At 40.1% G+C, this 21,682-nt stretch overlaps 1 protein-coding gene across 4 annotated transcripts in view; it reads left to right on the top strand.

Moving 5' to 3' along the window:
- NAALADL2 (N-acetylated alpha-linked acidic dipeptidase like 2) overlaps nt 1–21,682 on the top strand; it is a 920,300-nt gene that overhangs the window by 382,691 nt on the left and 515,927 nt on the right. For all 4 annotated transcript variants that reach the window (XM_073359348.2, XM_073359349.2, XM_073359350.2 and 1 more), the window contains one exon: nt 10,626–11,127. In XM_073359348.2, coding sequence (XP_073215449.2) covers nt 10,634–11,127 — 494 coding nt within the window. In that variant the 5' untranslated portion in view covers nt 10,626–10,633. The remainder of the gene's footprint in view (nt 1–10,625; nt 11,128–21,682) is intronic.

Here is a 21,682-nt window from a genome sequence, read left to right as displayed (position 1 = left end):
GTTTAATGATCTATGTGAAATATTACAATTGTCAAATATTTTTATGCTGTCCAAAATTATCTTGTTTGAATTGCATTTCATTTGTATGTGTTTTACTGATTTAGTACAAACCATCAGCCTTCTTTTCTATTTCTCAATGCATTAAGCTTTTTCAAATGGCTATTGCTGAAATACCTCACAAAATCTAGGTTAACCATATAGAAGGTTAACAATTGATGTTCTGCTTTAACTCAGCTTACTAAGAAGTACCCTGGTATAAATTCCTTTTTGTTCTCCTAGTTTTAGGGCACAATTTCTTCAATTATGTTCACAAATGTGTTCTTTAAAACAAAAGGAGGTACTCTCTAGACCAGTGGTTCTCAACCAGGGGTACGTGTACCCTGTGCGTTTGCATACCCCTGTGGGTACACAGAGGTCTTCCAGGGGGAACTCAACTCCTGTAGATCAGTTATTCACAACCTGGGGGTTGCCATGGGATGAGTTTAGGGGGATCACAGGTGCAAAGCTGGCATTAAGGGGTGGCAAACAGGGCAATTGCTTGGAGCCCCATGCTAAAGAGGGTCCCACGAAGCTAAGTTACATGCTTCAGTCCCACTGCCTGGAGCTCGGGCTTCAGACAAGGCTCACAAGTGAAAAACAGTCTCTAGTATCACAACGAAATGTAAGTACAATATTTATATTCCAATCTATTTATTTTATAATTATACAGTAAAAATGAGAAAGTAAGCAATTTTTCAGTAACAGTGAGTGGTGACACTTTTGTATTTTTATGTCTGATTTTGTAAGCAGGCAGTTTTTAAGTGAGGTGAAATTTGGGGGTATGCAAGACAAATCAGACCCTTGAAAGGGGTACAGTAGTTCAGAAGAGTTGAGAATGGCTGGTCTAAACAGTAAACAGTTTAAGCTTAAACAACTAACTTACTCACTTTTAAAAATTAGTCTAAAAGGTAAAGAAGACCAATTGAAAAGTTTTGCTGTTAAAGGAGCTGAACTGTAAAATGCACATGTAAATGATTGTTCAGTTTATTGTGCCCCTTCTATGGGCAGTTCCACATAGGATATGAGTCTACTAGCTAAAAGTTAAGAAGATAATCCTTTAACTCAATACACAGGCCGATGTTCTTAATGCTGGATGTTTGCAGTTCAATCCCTGGTGGTAATCCTATAGATTCAGAAAATGAAACACGTGCAGTAGAACATTGAAGTTGTTTTACTTGAAACAGCATAAGCGTTAACTTCCAATGAGTAAAAACATGGATCACTACAGAATGGAAAGGTGGCATGAGTAGTTGAGGATGGAAATTACCTTCTAGTGGCAGCTTTTCCTGTTCTATTTAGTATAATACCCCATCCTCATTCATCTCAGCAGATACATAGAAGAATGGCTGAGAATGTTTTATAAAGTCAGAAGAAACAAACACGGTTTATCAAATGAATTAGCATTGCGTCTTCACCTCCAGCCACACACCCAAGGACAGAAGGTTTATCTGCTGTCCCAAGGTCAAGGTCACAATTGGGTGTGTTGGAAAAACTTCAGTGCCAGCTACAGCAGTTTTTGTTTATGTGATGTAATACTAAGTATTGACTTCAAAATAAAGAGGAAAAAGACCCATTAAGAAATTAACAAAAGCACATATGCAGCTGAGATACATAGCTTTAAATTTAGATTTACTCCATCATATGGACCTAAGTGTGTTTGGAAATACAAATATACTAGATGTCTTATGAATACAAACATACTGGATTTTAGGTAAGATGCTAACAGAGAGACTGAACAGATTAGTGTCTAATATGGGGGGCTGTGTATCCAGGGCACTGCAGATCTATCAAGAAATGAGAAACAGAAAAGAGGGATACATTTGTATTATACATATACATTCACTGACTATTTGGGTTGAGTTAATTCATGTGCGTTTTTGTTTTTAAAGTGAAGCAATAAAGCTCAGTTCAGCATTTGCACATTAGAACATTCAGGAGGCTGAATGTCACACCACGTTGAGTATGTGTGACATAATACATTGTGATGAATTCACAGGAATTGTACACCATGCAAAATTACACCTCTAGGCAGACCCAAATGATCAAACTTGGGCATTTCTGAGATTTGACAGCTTATTTCAGAAGAGACTCAGAAAAGAAGGTCAAAGGTTACTAGACCGATTACTACTACACTGTTAGCCCATAGCTGTAGGAGCCCAAACTCTGCAATATGATACCTTATAGTAATTTTCGCCTTTGTATTGAGTTCCAAGAAGAAGTGGTTGTAGCTTGAAGGCTTTACTGACTGGTATTTGGAAACCATCTTGTACTGTACATCATACACACAATGATTCTGCTTTCCCTCTGGTTTTTCTATGGGTTGGAATAGCCCAGTTGACTTAAATTAGCATATTCTTTCATTTTCTGCGAGCAGAATTTTGTCCTATATATGTGACTGGATAGATTAATTAGCAATAATTATGGTGTGTCAGTGAGTCTGGTCATGTGTATATATGTCTCAGTAAATGTATGTTCATAAACATACTGTATAGTTTGCTGCCGCAGTTGTCATGGCAACTTACTATACTTGAGCTTTAACATCTTGGAATTCACCCAGAAAGTACACTTTGTACAATGGTGAAATAAACTTGTTTGTTCTCTGAATTCTTCAGATACAAATATTTTTTTAAAAAAGCAGAAAATTATGTAAATAGTTCAAAAAAGCATAACATTATGTTAGTCTATTTTCTCTCATAAGCCATGCATAAAACGATTAAGGCAATCTATCAAAATATAGCAAAACACCAATATAGCCCAATTGTAAATCTTGCCTTCTTCAGTTCTATAATCTATTATTTCTAGAGGTCCCACTTCAGGGTTGAAATTGATAAAACTCAATTAAATCCCACTGAGCAAACAATTGAGAATGAGATTTTATAGACTGTATGTTATAAAAAAACCTGTAAGTTTTCATTTTTTTAGTGGTGACTTATTTTTGCACAGGGAGTCAGTACACCATGCGATAATAACATCTTATGTCTAAATATCTGAAAGCACTTTACAGATATCAGTGAGTTTAAAAGTTTCTACTCTAAAACATGGCTTTGTAAAAGAGCCATGGGGCTTTATATTCATTGTGCCTCACGTTGATTTCCATATCAAATTTGCTCCGTTTAGAAATAAATAGATTTTCCCCACTAAGTACCAGCCCTGTTATCTCATCCTAAGCTCTAAGAATCAAGTCATTCTTCTCATCTTGTGCACCACTACCAGTTATAAAGGGTCTTCTGGCCAAATTTTGCCCTTAGCTGCACCTATGCAAATCCAACTGTCTTCAGAGTAGGTTCTAAGGGCCAGGTTTTCAAAAGAGCTCAGCACCCACAAATGGGATTCACCTCCCATTTTAGGCATGAAAATAAAAAGTGGACAGGTTGGGTGTCGAGCTGTTCTAGAACGTGTAGCCATAGGTGTCAGAATGGGAACTCCTGGGTGCTAGTCATGTTTGAAAATTTGGCCCTTATAAAGATATGTATGTAGGAGTTGAGCTCTCTTAAATATCTGGCCTCAGTTGTGGGTGCTGAGGAATTGAACATCTGGCCCTGAGCTTTTGGAATTTGAGGAAGGCCTAATTTTCTATTGCCTTGTGCCCAGAGACGACCTATGCCTGCTGATAGTGGGAGACACAGCCCCGGAACAGCTCAAATCACGCTCCCCCAGCCAAATCCCTCCTCCTGGAAAGCAGCACCTCCCCCGTTCCCCTTTCCTGCAGCTCCCAGCTGTTCTTCCTGTCTCTTGCTCTCTCTGCCTGATGCTGCTTGCACCTTGCCAGCTCACCATGTGACTGAGCAATCTGGGGGTGGGAGGATAGGACCCATATCCTCCCCACCCCCCGATGCATCACCTCTACTTGTGCCTATCATTCTGATTTGGGGTAAAAATTTTAGCAATACCTAATTGATTTAGGAGATGAAGTCCCATTTTCAAAAGTAATTTTAGGCATTTAGCCTAAATCTTACAGAAAGTCAATCTTAGGATCCTAGGATCCTGTCATGGGCACAGAGAGATTGCTGCACCTCCAGAAGAAGTAAAGGCATGAGGCCTGAAGGGTTCCATTCAGAGAGATCAAGGAAGGGGACAGAGGTGCAGTTATCACACAATTGTCCCACCCTTAGATTAGGCCCTGTGGATCCACCATGCTTCCTAAACAAGTCCAGCTGGGTTCAGCACCTGTGATACTTTCCTGTGGGAGTTTGTGACTAGTGGTGAATATACATAGTTGCCAGCCAACCTTTTAAACCCACATTTTATTTATTTTCACGGTACAACAAAGTATTTCAAGAAAGGATTTTAAAGCAGACAGGCTACATGGATGTCTGTCTTACCTAAAGGCTTACCATCTTCTGAAGGGCACCTAAGCAGGCCTAGTTTCCTCAGGCACCCCAGTGAGAGCCTGTATCAGTCTGGTTTCCCCAAAAACCTCCACCGTAACTACCATCCCTCTGGAAATAATCTCTTTTTATTCAACTTGAGTTTTTGTTCTTGTCAGTTCAGGGGAGGGGAGGAGTCTGGCTCTTCTTGTTAAAAAACAGTTCAGTGGGTTGAACAGAACTCCTCAGAGCCAATGGCTCTGCCATTGTCCTGTAACAACCCTCAAGTGTTTGCTGAGAATGGCTTATTCTGAGCTATTTTTCCTTCCTGATTTTTTTCTTATTAGCCCGCTGTTCAATTAAACCAATATATTCATGTGGTAAAAATTCCAATAGCTAGGTCAATATACAGTATTCAAGTACTCTGCTTCTATCACTGTGCCTATGTTACTTTAGAAAATGGCACCTAGGATCCTATGTCACTTAGGCACTTTTGAAAATTTTATCCTTGGCCTACTTCTGCTCCTGTTGAAGTCATTAGCTGGCATTGCAAGACATTTACATGCCAGATGCGCTAAAGATTCATATGTCCCTTCATGCTTCAACCACCATTCCAGGGGACATGCATCCATGCTGATGATGGGTTCTGCTCGATAAGAATCCAAAGCAGTGTGGACTGACGCATGTTCATTTTCATCATCTGAATCAGATGCCAGCAGACAATTGATTTTCTTTTTTGCTGGTTCAGGTTCTGTAGGCTCCGCATCAGTGTGTTGGTCTTTTTAGACTTCTGAAAGCATGCTCCATACCTTGTCCCTCACAGATTTTGTCCTTCAGATTCTTAAACCTTGGGTCGAGTGCTTTAGAAATTTCATATTGGTAACTTTACGTTTTGTCAAATCTGCAGTGACAGTGTTCTTAAAATGAACAACATGTGCTAGGTCATCATCCGAGACTGCTATAACATGAAATATATGGCAGAATGGAGGTAGAGCAGGTTCGCCATTCCAGGCCAATGGGGGCTGCGGGAAGCAGTGTGGGCCGAGGGATGTGCTGGCCGCCACTTCCCGCAGCCCCCATTGGCTTGGAATGGCAAACCGTGGCTACTGGGAGCTGCAATCGGTCAAACCTGTGGACGCTGCAGGTAAAGAAACTGGCCTGGCCCGCCAGCAGATTTCCCTGACAGGCCGCATGCCAAAGGTTGCCGATCCCTGATCTAGTAAGTGGTCTAACTGGTTGTGGTATTTTGAGTAAAAATAAAATGGCTGAGCTATTAAATTTCAAAAAAAGGGGTTACTTTTTATGCAGAGTAACAACAATTTAAAGAAATTTTTATGGTGCGCTTAAATAGATCTATAAATGATGTTTATTAATATAAATTCAATTGAAACATGCATTTTAAATGTCATAAATGCATACACTAATTGCATACTGCCAATATACAGTGGCCACCATAAAAAGTTAGCACCTAGTGACAGTTGTCACACCACACGATCTGACATACTGTAGTTATTTCCTTTTCTACCTGTTGGGGAATACTGAAATTTTAATTGATTGAAATGGCTTTTTAAACACCCACATGAATGTTTTGGTTTGTGTTTAAAGGACCATATATACAAAAGCTGACATTTAAATTAATTTTCAGAGAAATCAATAAAATACAGGTCTGCAAAGATAATGTGGTTTGGTAGCTGTCCATAAGGGCTGACTGTTTTTAACGGAGACCACAGTATATTGATAATATGCAACCCAGTCCCATCCCTAACAAAAGAGCATGAGACACAGTGAGGCTACTCATGTGCATAAAACTAAATGTGCGTGTGAGTCTTTGCAGGATCAGGGCCTTCTTGGGATTCTGGATGTTGTTTTGCAAAGCACTGATTCACGTGCATAATTTTAAACACATGCCTACATGCTTTGCTAGATGTAGGGTACAGTACTCAGAACCTTGCAGAATCAAGCCCTTGCCTATCTAAGATCAATGGCAAGATTTTCAAGAACATCACACAAGGTCATTGTTAAAATAAAACAGCACAATGTCCCATCCCAGCAAAAGTGAATGAGTTAAGACAGGCATGTTTATTTGAGCTCTGAATTGTGTCAGTTTCTTTTGAAAGGTTAATTAAATGTAAGTTTTGTGTTTATATTCCTTTAAAAACAAACCAGATTTTCACAGACTTATTTTTTTCTGATCTAAAGTTGTTCCAGTCATTTAAGAAGTTCAGTGGGGCTACTTCTAAGTGTAAAGCTAAGTCTATGAGTAAATCATGGTCCAAATGTTTGCAGTTCGATAACCCGTATATTTGCAATATTAAAGTTATTCCCTTGTAGTAACTAACTGAGTAGTACACTGGCAACTGAGAAATACAAGTGAATGATGCAGATACTGCAGTAGCCTTAGGTAAAACTGGCAATGGACTTTCAGCCTTGAAAGTTGGGAAGACTGCTGATCCCTTTCAAGGACGATTGGGCAACAAAATGGCAAATGAAATTTAGTGTGGATAAATGTAAAGTAATGCACATTGGAAAAAATAACCCCAACTATACATACAATATAATGGGGGCTAATTTAGCTACAACTAATCAGGAAAGAAATCTTGGAGTCATCGTGGATAGTTCGCTGTAGATGTCCGCACAGTGTGCAGCGGCAGTCAAAAAAGCAAACAGGATGTTAGGAATCATTAAAAAATGGATAGAGAATAAGATGGAGAATATCTTATTGCCCTTATATAAATCCATGGTACGTCCACATCTTGAATACTGCGTACAGATGTGGTCTCCTCATCTCAAAAAAGGTATACTGGCATTAGAAAAGGTTCAGAGAAGGGCAACTAAAATGATTAGTTTCAGAGTAACAGCCGTGTTAGTCTGTATTCGCAAAAAGAAAAGGAGTACTTGTGGCACCTTAGAGACTAACCAATTTTTTTGAGCACCTTAGAGACTAACCAATTTATTTGAGCTACAGCTGTAGCTCACGAAAGCTCATGCTCAAATAAATTGGTTAGTCTCTAAGGTGCCACAAGTACTCCTTTTCTTTTTGTAAAATGATTAGGGCTTTGGAATGGGTCCAATATGAGGAGAGATTAAAGAGGCTAGGACTTTTCATCTTGGAAAAGAGGAGACTAAGGGGGGATATGATAGAGGTATATAAAATCATGAGTGGTGTGGAGAAAGTGAAAAAGGAAAAGTTATTTACTTGTTCCCATAATATAAGAACTAGGGACCACCAAATGAAATTAATGGGCAGCAGGTTTAAAACAAATAAAAGGAAGTTCTTCTTCACTCAGTGCACAGTCAACCTGTGGAACTCCTTGCCTGAGGAGGTTGTGAAGGCTAGGACTATAACAGGGTTTAAAAGAGAACTGGATAAATTCATGGAGGTTAAGTCCATTAATGGCTATTAGCCAGGATGGGTAAGGAATGGTGTCCCTAGCCTCTGTTTGTCAGAGGGTGGAGCTGGATGGCAGGAGAGAGAGATCACTTGATCACTTACCTGTTAGGTTCATTCCCTCTGGAGCACCTGGCATTGCCACTGTCAAGGTTCCTCCCCCACTCTGAACTCTAGGGTACAGATGTGGGGACCTGCATGAAAAACCTCCTAAGCTTATCTTTACCAGCTTAGGTCAAAAACTTCCCCAAGGTACAAAATATTACACCCGTTATCCTTGGACTGGCCGCTACCACCACCAAACTAATACTGGTTACTGGGGAAGAGCTGTTTGGACGCGTCCTTCCCCCCAAAATACTTCCCAAAACCTTGCACCCCACTTCCTGGACAAGGTTTGGTAAAAAGCCTCACCAATTTGCCTAGGTGACTACAGACCCAGACCCTTGGATCTTAAGAACAATGAACAATCCTCCCAACACTTGCACCCCCCCCCTTTCCTGGGAAATGTTGGATAAAAAGCCTCACCAATTTGCATAGGTGACCACAGACCCAAACCCTTGGATCTGAGAACAATGAAAAAGCATTCAGTGTTTTACAAGAAGACTTTTAATAAAAAAATAGAAGTAAATAGAAATAAAGAAATCCCCCCTGTAAAATCAGGATGGTAGATATCTTACAGGGTAATTAGATTCAAAAACATAGAGAACCCCTCTAGGCAAAACCTTAAGTTACAAAAAAGATACACAGACAGAAATAGTTATTCTATTCAGCACAATTCTTTTCTCAGCCATTTAAAGAAATCATAATCTAACAAATACCTAGCTAGATTACTTACTAAAGTTCTAAGGCTCCATTCCTGGTCTATCCCTGGCAGAAACCAGCATACAGACAGACACAGACCCTTTGTTTCTCTCCCTCCTCCCAGCTTTTGAAAGTATCTTGTCTCCTCATTGGTCATTTTGGTCAGGTGCCAGCGAGGTTACCTTTAGCTTCTTAACCCTTTATAGGTGAGAGGAGCTTTCCCCTGGCCAGGAGGGATTTCAAAGGGGTTTACCCTTTCCTTTATATTTATGACAGCCACTGTTGGCAAACAGGATACTGGGCTGGATAGACCTTTGGTCTGACCCAGTATGGCCAATCTTATGTTCTTATGATGGTCTTAAGCTCCTCTAAATGGCCGCTAATCTGACTGTAACTTTGACCATCTAAAATGTTGTTCTGGGTCATATCTTAGCATCTGTATCTACTTCCCCTGAAGTCAGTGGGAGTTTTGTCTGAGCAGGGATGGAAGGATCAGGTGCAAAATGTGTGTGGGAGATGTGCTATAAAATACTGTATAGTTTACCTTAAGGTGGGTATCCTGTTGGCTGTTGTAAGCCTATCTGCTGTGTCTGTTTTTAGGAAAGGGACATTGAAATGGCAGATGTTCTGTTGGGAAATAGGATTTGTAAATTAGGTACTGTATAGAGCAAGACAATTTTTTTTAAGTATGATAGGCTGTTTCAGTAAATCGTGTTTTGTAGTCTTTTATTCTTTTCAAACATTATTGCTAAACTCTTTTTCTATTTTGTCATATAAAGTGGGTTCATCCAGTATGTGACCCAGAAAATGCCATCTGGAAGCGAGGTCTTAGATCAAGAAAATTTATTAACGGGTAACAAGGAAGGTAGCAGTGCGGATGTCACTCAGATATCCATCATTGTGAGGAGTTAATATGTGTATCTGCATTTCATTCTAATTGATGAGTCTGTCTGATGTTTGAAAAGCATTAAATTGCTGATGCTCATGTGATGGAATGTCTATTGTCAAAGTATGGATGAAAACTGAGCCTCATCACTGCAGTCAGTTTAAAAATGATTTGTAGAGAATTGACTTTGAATGTTTGCATTAGAGGTCAGAGTTCCACTTAGAAGGCTCACACAGTAGAAATGTCTAGAATTGCTAGAGTTATGTTTTACTATTAAGTAAATGCTTTAGGTAAGAATCCCAACTTGGCAGTAATTTTGATTCATTAAAATGGAAAAACTAACTGGAGCAAAGCAGCTGGGACACTTTCTAAGTAAATTCATCAGTCATTCAGAAACTATGCATTTTAATACCTGTAAATAATAGAACAGTCTATCCAAATGGAAGCCTTTTATTGATGTGTAAGTAAAGTTGAGTGTCACCCTCAAATTTCAAACTTTAATCAAACATTCCCTTGCCTTTGCAGTCAGACGAATAAAGCTATTTTATTTATATTTTCTTTAACGTTATTTTTATTTATTTGTTGTACTATCCATAAGACCTACAAGTCCTAGACATGTTCCAGGACCCCTTTGTATTAGACACTGTATTTTACTTCAGCAGCATGATTGATTTAGATGTCAAGCTAAATGAAATCTGCATACAAAAATTGACATGCGCCATGTTCAAAAGCTCCAAAAAGATATTGAAGTGTACTGCTAAATATTTGTTTTGGAAATTTTGAAAATATATCATTTGTACTCACTGGATTAATGCTATATTAAAGAACTATACAAATTAAAAATGCAGAAAAAACTACAAAGACAACTTGTATGTTCCCTTGTTAGTACTGAAATATTCCCGACATTCTCATGCTTTTTAATATGTGATGACAGTTATTATTACTTTTTTTTAATACCACATGGAGATGCTAATAGAAATACTGACAGTATAATGGCACTGAGAAGAAAATTAAAGAAGGGAATGCTTAGGAAGAATGCAACATTTGGACTCAATTTTGCCTTTAAATATGGACACACAAAATCTCTCTAAGAGTGGTGAGAGACACACACAATTGCATATGAAGACAGAACTGACACCCATGAATATTTAAATGCTTTCTATAGGCAACAAAGCAAACACTGCTTTTTGTCATTTTTTAATAGGTAAAAAGATGGCTTATCACAAAGTGAACGCAGACCAGAGAACACAGGGGCACTCTCAATACCTTGACAATGATGACCTCCAGGCCACCACGTTGGAACTAGAATGGGACATGGAAAAAGAGCTGGAGGAGCCTGGCTTTGACCATTTCCGACTGGATGGTACAGTCGATCACCATTCGGGAAATCCACAAAACACCAACATTGATCTCGAGCCTATTCAGCCCTCGGTATCCCCTAAAGGAAGATTTCAGCGCCTTCAGGAAGACCCAGACTATGTGTCACATTATACGAGACCAGCACCAAAGAGCAACCGCTGCAACTTTTGTCGGATATTTAAACTATTTTGCACTGTTTTGACTTTATTTATTTTTGGAATTTTACTAGGATATTATGCACACAAAAAATGTCCTCCTTCCCCCACTCCTTCAGAACCAAGTGTCCCTCATTTCTACCACGAGATTCTCAAGGAAATCAAAGCTGAAAATATTCAACAGATTTTCAGGTATGTACCTTAATTTATTTATTTTTTATTTTATTTATTGTTAGCACTGGTAGCTGATGTTTCTGATAGTATGTAAACACGTTCTTTTAATCTTTTGTTTCTTTTATACCAGTGGTTCTCAAACTAGGGGCGCCGCTTGTTCAAGGAAAGCCCCTGGTGGGCCGGGCCGGTTTGTTTACCTGCCGCGTCTGCAGGTTCGTCCGATTGCGGCTCCTACTGGCCACGATTCGCTGCTCCAGGCCAATGGGGGCTGTGGGAAGCGGCGTGGGCCGAGGGATGTGCTGGCCGCCCTTCCTGCAGCCCCCATTGGCCTGGAGCGGCAAACTGCGGCCAGTGGGAGCCACGATCGGCCGAACCTGCGGACGTGGCAGGTAAACAAACTGGCCCAGGGCCTGCTAGGGGCTTTCTGTTCTATACAGTATGTTGTTTGCAAACATTGAATTCTGCTGCTTATGTTCAAATTTCTCCTGAAGTTTGTGACACTTCCATCAGATATACTTGTAATGGACTTAGAATGATGCGGAAAAAATGTATAAAATTAATGCAGAACCTTGTTACAACAATACTTCCATAATGACCCAAATCTGGGCAGTGTTCCTATTGTAAAATGGGGGATTATTTTTGTAGGGAACATTATTTTGTTAAACATCGAAATGATTTTGGATGTGCACAGATTGACAAGTTCAGACCATTCAAAGCAAGTGCTGAAGCTGGCAGTCTTTTTATAGGTTTATTATATAAAAAGGTCTTGCGTGGTAGCCATATTTATCAAATAGATCTCTAGATTCTGATGTAAAGGGTGTAATTATTTAAAAGCAAACAAGTGTGTATATGTACACAGACACTCTCCAGATATTTCAGTATTGATGCATACAGGATTGTAGAAGCAAGGGTATAATGAAATATAGAGTAGTATCATCTCTTCGGATTCAGTCCTGCAGTTCTTGCTCACTCAAAACCAATGTCTCACGATATTTGGTGTTTTTCTGAAAGCCCTAGTTCCAGGAAACAGGTGATTACTTGGGAATCTTGGCTTACTTTTTTAAATATGAAAGATCCTATCCACATGGATGCAAAAGACAAGATTGAAAATATGAACACTGAAGGTCCCAAAACCAGTAGGCAAATAAAACGACTGACACATTTTTTCCCCCCAAATATCATGTTTTCAAAGCCGATATGATTTTGGGTGGCCTAGTTTATAACTTTTGACTTCTGAGGGTGGGCAATACTGCAAAACGCTTATTGAAACCACCGATTGTTTTATTCGAGAAGTAGCCATTGATCAAACTATTTATACCGGACACATCACTGTGGTATCAGAGTATGGGATCAGGCCTTATATGTTTGGAGGCTCTGACCATTTTTCTGCAGCTGTGAATGCTGAAGGCAGAAGGTTTTGCATAACTTTGATCCGAGCTCTGCATGTTACACCCTTGTGAAGCAGGACACTGGCAAGTCTGATTGCTGGTTTGCTGCACGATTGGAGCTTAGAAAGAGAGTCTGGACCTTATATAGAGAGAGCTTTACACAGATAGTCTGGACCATATGGAGAGTCTGAATGGGAATGTTTATACAGCTGTTATCCTGTTATTTGTTTAACCTGTTTAATTTTGAGGGGTTTGTCACTTTTATTTGTGGTAGTGTAACCCACACACCTCCTGGGTGTGGTGTTCTGTCCCACCTAGTGGCACCGAGATCACTTAGAGAGAGTTAAAATGAGTCTGCTCTACAGCCTTAGCTAAGAGCCAGTTGGCTTTTAGCTCATGTGGAAGAAACTCATGCACTAAACTCCGGAGGTCCTCAATTCAATCCCGCCTGCCAATGACCGGGGTCTGTTGGCATTACAAGTGGGAGCTTGTCCGGGATTTCAACTGGGTAGTCTCTGAAGCTCAGAACCAACTTCCTCAGCTAGGGAAAGTATGTAACCCCAGACGCCTCCTGGGTGTGGTGTTCTGTCCCATCTGGTGGCACCAAGACCACTTAGAGAGAGTGATAAAAGGAGTCTGCTCTGCAGCCTTAGCTAAGCGCCAGCTGGCTTTTAGCTCATGCGGAAGAGGCTCATGCACTAAGCTCCAGAGGTCCCCAGTTTGATCCTGCCTGCTGATGAGCAGGGTCTGTCAGCGTTACAGTAGCATCAGTCTTTTGATAAAGTATTACCGGACAAGAGTTTTGAGTGGTTGGCTATCAATTCTCTATCAGATATATATAAACACTGCTTTTAGGATGCATTATTACCCAAAAGATGGTCTCAGACCAAACTGTTGGCCTTAGAAAAACTGAGTTTTCTGTTTTGTAAACTGAATGTTTTAACAGGTTTCAGAGTAGCAGCCATGTTAGTCTGCATACTCAAAAAGAAAAGGAGGACTTGTGGCACCTTAGAGACGAACAAATTTATTGGAGCATAAGCTTTCATGAGCTACAGCTCACTGCATCCGATGCATGTAGTCAATAAGAATAGAAATCAGTCTAGTCCCTGTAAGTGGTTCCTTTTTTTAGCAGGACCAAGATCATCACAGATCCCTGAAAGGCAAAAAATCACTGTAAAATCAACTATTTTGTTCCGTCTTCTCACTGCATTGTTCAGTGCCGCAGAAACCATGACAAATTATACTGGTAGAACTTTCTAAGTTGTCTAAGTATTAATTTGCTTAAACATTTTTATAATAGAAACATATTATGGGCCAAATGCAATTCTGATATAAACAGGCACAACTTCATTGACAACTATCAAATATTGTGACCCTCATGGAACTAAAACCTGTTAGGTTTCAGAGTAGCAGCCGTGTTAGTCTGTATTCGCAAAAAGAAAAGGAGGACTTGTGGCACCTTAGAGACGAACCAATTTATTTGAGCATAAGCTTTCGTGAGCTACATCCGATGCATCCGATGAAGTGAGCTGTAGCTCACGAAAGCTTATGCTCAAATAAATTGGTTCGTCTCTAAGGTGCCACAAATACGCCTTTTCTTTTTGCTAAAACCTGTTAATGGCTCAACTTGTCTCCATAATTTTCTTTGAGAGAGAGATCGAAGAAAGTTATAGGGACAGACCGTACTGTATATATAGCTGGAGAAGGCTGATCCAGTGCTTAGGGCACTGGCCTAGCACATGGGAAATCTGGCTCTGCTGTGGACTTCCTGTGTGACCTGGGTCAAGCCTCTTGCTCACTCTGTGGCTCAGTTCCCCATCCATAAAATGGGGATAATAATGCTTCCCTCCCTCGCAGGGGTGTTGTGAGGATAAATACATTAAAGACTGTGAAGTGCTTTGAGATCTACTGATGAAAAGCACCGTATAACAAATAGGCATTATTATTATCATATCTTAACTCCCACCAACATTAGGGTAAAACTTTCAAAAGAGCCTAAATCCCATTTTCAAAAGCACCCAAGTGGGGCTTATACTCCAAAGTGACTTAGGTGCTATTGAAAGTTTTACCCATAACCAGTAAGTCCCATCCCAGTGCAGTGCGGATGTGCAAAAGGAGGAAGGATTAGTGCCTGGGGATAAATGCATGGTGCCCTGTCCTTCGGGATGGCGCAGCCTATACCTATGTTACAACCTGGCCAACTCTACAAGCCTCTGTGGTGGAGATTGTGGCCCCACATCCTCCTCACCATTTTTGGAGCCATCTGTACCCCTAGGGGCATGCTTAGCAAGCAGGTCTCTGAGACGTGCTACTGCAGTTGTTTTAGTCCTTGCAGGGTGTGTTGGTGGTGCAGGAAAAATCCTGGATAAAATTTTCAAAAGCACCTAAATCCCATTTTCAAAAGTGATTTAGGCACTTAGAAGCCAAAGTCCCATTGATTTTGTAATGAGATTTAGGCTCGTCAGGGGCCAGATTTTCAAAGGTATTTAGGAGCCTAAAGAAGATAGGAATCTAGTGGGATTTTCAAAAATGCCAAGGTAGGTATCTAACTTCCACTGGAATCTGTCCCTAAGGGTGTCAGATGGCCTAGCGGATAAAGCACCGGATTTATGGAAACCTGTGTTCCTTTTTGACTCAGCCACTGGCCTGCTCTGTGATCTGGGGCAAGTGACCTCACCTCTGTGCCTTGGTTTCCCTGTCTGTAAAATGGGGAAAATGGTCCTTTTTAAAGCACTTTGAGATTTACTGATGAAACCTGTTATATAAATCTAGATGGTATTATTAAACCACTTTTGAAAAGGGAACTTTGAAAAGTGTCCTAAATCACTTAGGCACTCTTGACAATGTAACCCCTTACATTTTGTCCACACTGTGCTTCTGTGGAGGTGAAATGGGGAAAAAAAAAACCACCTTCCCCTCAGCGTGCACATGTGAGATGCAGTCTCGCCCAGCATCCCTCATTATAGTCTGAGAATACTTTTAATTACCTGGTAATTATACCTTTTTGCAGAATGGTGTTTATAATGAGTAAACTGAACTTGCCCCACTAAGGAACAGCAGTATACCGTTTGCACTGTACTGTAAAATATGTCAGTTCTCTTTCCCTCCATCTTCAGTATATTTTCCCCTTGCCCTATAATATTTTACAGGAAAACATAATGTAAGATTCAGCACCATGGATGACTTTCGGGCTCCACCGATGTCAGTGGAACTTTGGCATTGACTTCAGTGGTGCAAGAATTGCACTCGCTGTGTTTACTGTTAACGCTGTGCATTGAGGGACCACAAAACATCAGTTTGTTTGCCTAACAAGTGATTTCAGTGGGAGTATTTTTGAGTAAAGGCTAAAGGATAGGTTCAAAATGCTGATGTGTAATAATCAAAAAGAGACAAAGAAAGAACAGTATTTCTAAAGGAAATCATAGATATTCAAGGCCATTCTTCTCAGCTTTGCGAAGGTGCTCTCTCTTTGTAGAGAGAAGACTCCAGAATTAGACGCTGGTGCAATCCTGAACAGGAGTTGCAACAGCATATTGTCTCAATGTTCCCAAGCATCTCTAGCCAATAGGCATACAATACCATGCACTGGACTCCCATTTAGCTCATCTAAATATATTTTAAATGTTAGTTACCTTTTAGATGCTAGCTTAATTCAGTCCAGATGCAAGTGCAGTCCTAAACTCTCTTAAGCAACGTCTCACTCTATAATTTCTTGTGAACAATAAATAATGATACTAATAAAAGTTCATATGAATGTTTGTGGGAAAACAAATATATAAGGGTTGCAATTGTAAATACCATCAAAGTGATTTGAGGTTTCTGTGCAAACGAACACTTATGAATATATTTTGCAGTATTTTATTCTCCCCAGTCATCTAGAAATACAACCAGAGTAACTGCACTTAAACCAAATTCCTGCATAAATATAATGTATTCATTTATCCTTTAAACACTGAACTGAGCCCTAAAGGCAGGAATTTTCCATAAACATAAATATGTAATGCTGACTATTCTAATCAGGCATGTCATGAAGCTTCATTTTTATGAGGTAGGATAGAGATAATTGAATTTCACGTGCATTTTAGACAGACATGGGGAGGGGGGAAAGAGTGAGCAGTGGCGGGGTGGGGGGGCAGTAATGGCAAAAAGATTTCCAATTAGCAAACAACCTTTAGATTTGTTGGTTCAGTTTCACCATAGAAATGTGATAGTACAAGAATGAAAACAACTTGACAGTCAAATTATAAACACACCTTTTGATACTTCTTAAGAAACATACACAGCCAAAATATCTGGAATGGTCTTAAACTTCAAACAGTCTGTGTTTGATTGCTTGAGTGAATGGTTCTACCTTGCTGTGCATTCTGCTATATATGTTATAGAAGCTTTTGTAATAATGTCGACGAGAATTAATTTCAAGTGTATTGCAAGGTATTATTTTTACTACATCGTAAAGCATTTTATCCCTTGCCATCCCTCTTTGAATTAAATCACTGTTATTATTAACTTATTATTTTAGTAAAGTAGTTCCTAGAGGCTCGGATCAAGATTGGTGCCCCATTGTGCGAGGTATAGAACATGCAGATAGACAAGACAGTCAAAGGATGAAAGGAAGCAAAAATATGTCTCTCTTCTTTAAAGTCCTTAATATATTTGACAGGTTTCAGAGTAGCAGCCGTGTTAGTCTGTGTCCGCAAAAAGAACAGGAGAACTTGTAGCCCACGAAAGCTTATGCTCTAATAAATTTGTTAGTCTCTAAGGTGCCACAAGTCCTCCTGTTCTTTTTAATATATTTGAGTGAATGCTGGTGTACAATTTAATGTAATTTCTGAAATTGAATTGTTTTCCTTTCTGCTGCATTATACTTTTGACAAACCACATGCATTTGGGTTGGAGAAATATAATATAGTAATTATATTGTTTGTTGTGACTAGTAGGGAGGAATTTCAGCTTTAACAGATAGAAATGTCTCAAGTACCAGAACTTTATTAAGGAATATTACAGCAGTTTTAAAATTTGTATTTCTTTCCAGATCAGTTCATAAGACAATTGATTTTTTTTCAGATTGTGTTCCAGTGACAGAATTTGGCACATTTGTCTGTTTGTTCTGCCAAGGAAAGCAAAAATAAGTCTCACAAACCAAATGAGTTATTTTCACCGGTGATGGCTGAGAGATGCACTTTTTTAACCTGAAGTCTGCGACTTTCTTGACTTCCAAAGTTCTTGATAGAAGCAGAAACTATCAAGTTTGTCCTTAGCCTGGAATCCTGTGTCTGACTGTGGCTAGTAATTCGTGCTTCAGAAACAAATGATTACCTTGTCCACAGAAATCAGCTGATCCATGTTCCGTGCCAAATAGACTTCATGGTAGAGTAAAATCTGGGTATCTTTTCCTGCAACAGCAAAGGTTACCACCATCCCTTGAGCTAAAGGCAACCGTAGTAGTATTGAGGCTGAGCCTGTCTACGTTACAGCTTCTAATGGCGTCATTTATGTCGCTCATGGGTGTGACTAAACCGTCCCCACCAAGCGACATTCGTTCTACTGACACAAGTGCCGGTGTGGACAGCGCTATGTCTGCAGGAGAGCTTCTCCCACCAACATGGCTACTGCCACTCGCGGGGGCTGGAGTAGCTAATATGACAGGAGAGCTCTCTCCTGTTGGCTGACAGCAGCAGCGTCACTGTAAGCTCTCTAGTGTAGCTGTGCCCTTAGGCTTAGCTGATTAGTTTATATTTAAATTTGCCTTTAAATATTTCTTTACCTGTCTTCTATCAGTGGTTAATTTGACTGGTTCTCCTTTCTGTAACTCATTATGTCAACCTCTGTATTTTTCATGTTGAAGACAGATTTGACAAGGGAGTTTTAGCTCAGCTTTAATTTCATCTCCCACATAATTTATTATTGGTTCTACTTTTTCACTTGATAGATCTGTGGAATCCCCTGAACCTCCTGGACGGCTTTTTTTTTGGTGTCCTCCTGTTTCCCTGCAAGATGTGCCTATCTGAATATTTCTGCTTCCTCCTTTTCCCCTTCCGGGACAGGTTTTCATTTACCCGCATATATTTTTGCTTCCCCTGGGGGAGCTACACTGGACTTATCCTATTTGCTGCTTTTGTCTTTTATCACAGAAACTGTAGTCTGTTGTGCCTTAATTAGACTGCCTCTTAGGAATCCGTAACATTTTCCCTCACCGAAGGATGTTACTACTTCCTTCTGTTATACCTTACTCATCAGTTTTCTAAATTCTCCAAATTATGATTTCTTGACATCCAGTACCCCTTGTACTGCTGCACTCTGTCCACACTATACTGAATTCAAGTAGATCATGACTACAGGATCTTACTTAGTCTATTAATATCACATTCAACTAGTCTCTCAATCAACTATTTCCCATCAACTTAAATACCGTTGCCACTGGCTTAGAGTACCTTGGGAGTTGGAATTTTTTTCCTCTTGTTCTTCTCCCATTCTGTTTGGTGGTAGCAGATTCCTACTAGCAATTATCCTTTGTTTCTCATTCCATTTATCCCTCATACCTGAAGAGTTACTTCACTGCACTCTTCATTGTGAAACTGTCGTTCCCTATAGCAACAGCCAGGGCTTTACAAGAGAAAGGTGTAGATCCCTTCATAATATGCATAGTTGTAGCTCACTGTACTATAGGGGGCATTTGGTCCTGCTTCCAGCTGGTGATCTTCCCTGCAGAATCTCACAAATCTGTCTCTGTTAAGATTTGACTTGTCACTGGTGTACAATGCAATCCGTAACTTAAGCTTAATGACTTGAAATGCTACAAGAAAAAAGAAACCAACAATTCTTCTGCTCCCACTTCTATCCAGTGCCCAACCCCCTCTCCCCAAACCAAGCCTGCAGTATAGTGAAAGGTAATTGTGTGATCAGATACGCTGTCTTTCTGAAAAAGAAAACTTTAATCTTTTATGAGGAAAGCTTTAGTTCCTCTATACAGAAGTCTCCTATTTCCTAGCCATTGACATTGTAAAAAAATCTTCAAACCCTTAAACCATTTCTTACACAAAGGCCTGTGAGAATATGTCTTGCAGCCCTCAATTAAAGATCAGTAAACTCAGGCTCAGTCATACCAATGGGGGGAGGGTGTCTATGGTGGTAGGAGAGTGATCACTTTACATAAGCTATTACCAGCAGGAGAGTGGGGTGCGGGGAGAGAAAACTTTTTGTAGTGATAAACACCCATTTTTTCATGATTTGTGTGTATAAAAACAAACATCTTCTGTATTTTCCACAGTATGCATCTGATGAAGTGAGCTATAGCTCACGAAAGCTTAAGCTCAAATAAATTGGTTAGTCTCTAAGGTGCCATAAGTACTCCTTTTCTTTTTGCGAATACAGACTAACACGGCTGTTACTCTGAAACCTATGGTGGTATTGGTGGGTGTGTATGGTGGAACGCAGAGCCTGAAATAAGGATCACTTCCCCGCTACTGTATTGCAGCCTCCTCCTAGAAAGCAAGTTGATGTGTTCCTCCATAAGAAAAGTTTATGGCTTAAATACATTTAGACTGAAATTGGAGTCTTCTTTATTAGCTCTTTGGAAATTGAAGTCGGCACCCTGCTTGGTAGCCACTAGCCAAGTGAATCTACAGATCTCCATTCCACAAACTATACAGTCAGTTGGGGGTCAAAGTATCTAGTTATATGTTAATCTTTAATACACCTATCAAATATAGGTACAAGTACAAAGACTTCTTTTAAAAAAAAAAACAAAAAACCAAAATCGCAAAATCGCAAAAGTTATATTGCTCTCTACCTTATCCCAGTGCTCTCCATACCCATTGTCAAGGTTCCTCCCCCACTCTGAACTCTAGGGTACAGATGTGGGGACCTGCATGAAAACCTCCTAAGCTTACTTTCACCAGCTTAGGTTAACACTTCCCCAAGGTACAAATTAATTTTATCCTTTGTCCCTGGATCTCCACTGCCACCACCAAACTCTAACTGGGTTTACTGGGAAACGTAGTTTGGACAGTCTTTCCCCCCAAAATCCTCCCAACCCTTGCACCCCACTTCCTGGGAAAGGTTTGGTAAAAATCCTCACCAATTTGCATAGGTGACCACAGACCCAAACCCTTGGATCTGAGAACAATGAAAAAGCATTCAGTTTTCTTACAAGAAGACTTTTAATAGAAGTAAAGAAATCCCCTCTGTAAAATCAGGATGGTAGATACCTTACAGGGTAATTAGATTCAAAACATAGAGAATCCCTCTAGGCAAAACCTTAAGTTACAAAAAAGACACACAGACAGGAATAGTCATTCTATTCAGCACAGTTCCTTTCTCAGCCATTTAAAGAAATCATAATCTAACACATACCTAGCTAGATTACTTACTAAAAGTTCTAAGACTCCATTCCTGTTCTATCCCCAGCAAAAGCAACATACAGACATACACAGACCCTTTGTTTCTCTCCCTCCTCCCAGCTTTTGAAAGTATCTTGTCTCCTCATTGGTCATTTAGGTCAGGTGCCAGTGAGGTTACCTTTAGCTTCTTAACCCTTTACAGGTGAGAGGATTTTTCTTCTGGCCAGGAGGGATTTTAAAGGGGTTTACCCTTCCCTTTATATTTATGACACCCATGCATAATAACTTGTAGAACATAGGAATAGTTTTTAAAAACCTGTTAGTGGGGATATAGCCAGTGATGAGCTGCCAAAATCTTAAAAACCGGTTTCCTATAAAAAGTTCTGATTTAAGGGATGTGCCCCAGTATGTATTTTTTGTACCAGCAGGGTTACCATATGTCCGTATTTTCCGGGGAGGAATTTTTAAAATTTAAAAATTCCTCCTGGATGGCGATTTAAGAACCAAAAAGCCTGACCTGTCTGGGAAAATACGGATGTATGTTAACCCTGCCTAAAGTTCTTTTTTAAAAAGATGGGCCTGAACTAGAAATGAGCTCTGTTTCACATGTGTGGGTCGCCGCCACTCCCGATTTTGGGGTCTTTTTCTTACATAGGCTCCTATTACCCCCCACCCCCTGTCCTGATTTTTCACACTTGCTGTCTGGTCACCCTAGGGTGTGCACATGTGTGGGTCCCAGCTGCTCCCTGCCACCCTCATTGAAGCAGGTGTGCAGGGTTACTGCCCTGGGAACTGCAGGGCACCAGTGGACGTGGGGCCAGATGCAGACAGGGGCGTGGGGCAGGG

The sequence above is a fragment of the Lepidochelys kempii genome, chromosome 9, assembly GCF_965140285.1.
Source record: "Lepidochelys kempii isolate rLepKem1 chromosome 9, rLepKem1.hap1, whole genome shotgun sequence".
Classification (NCBI taxonomy): domain Eukaryota; kingdom Metazoa; phylum Chordata; order Testudines; family Cheloniidae; genus Lepidochelys; species Lepidochelys kempii.
This window is presented reverse-complemented; position numbering and strand designations above follow the sequence as displayed.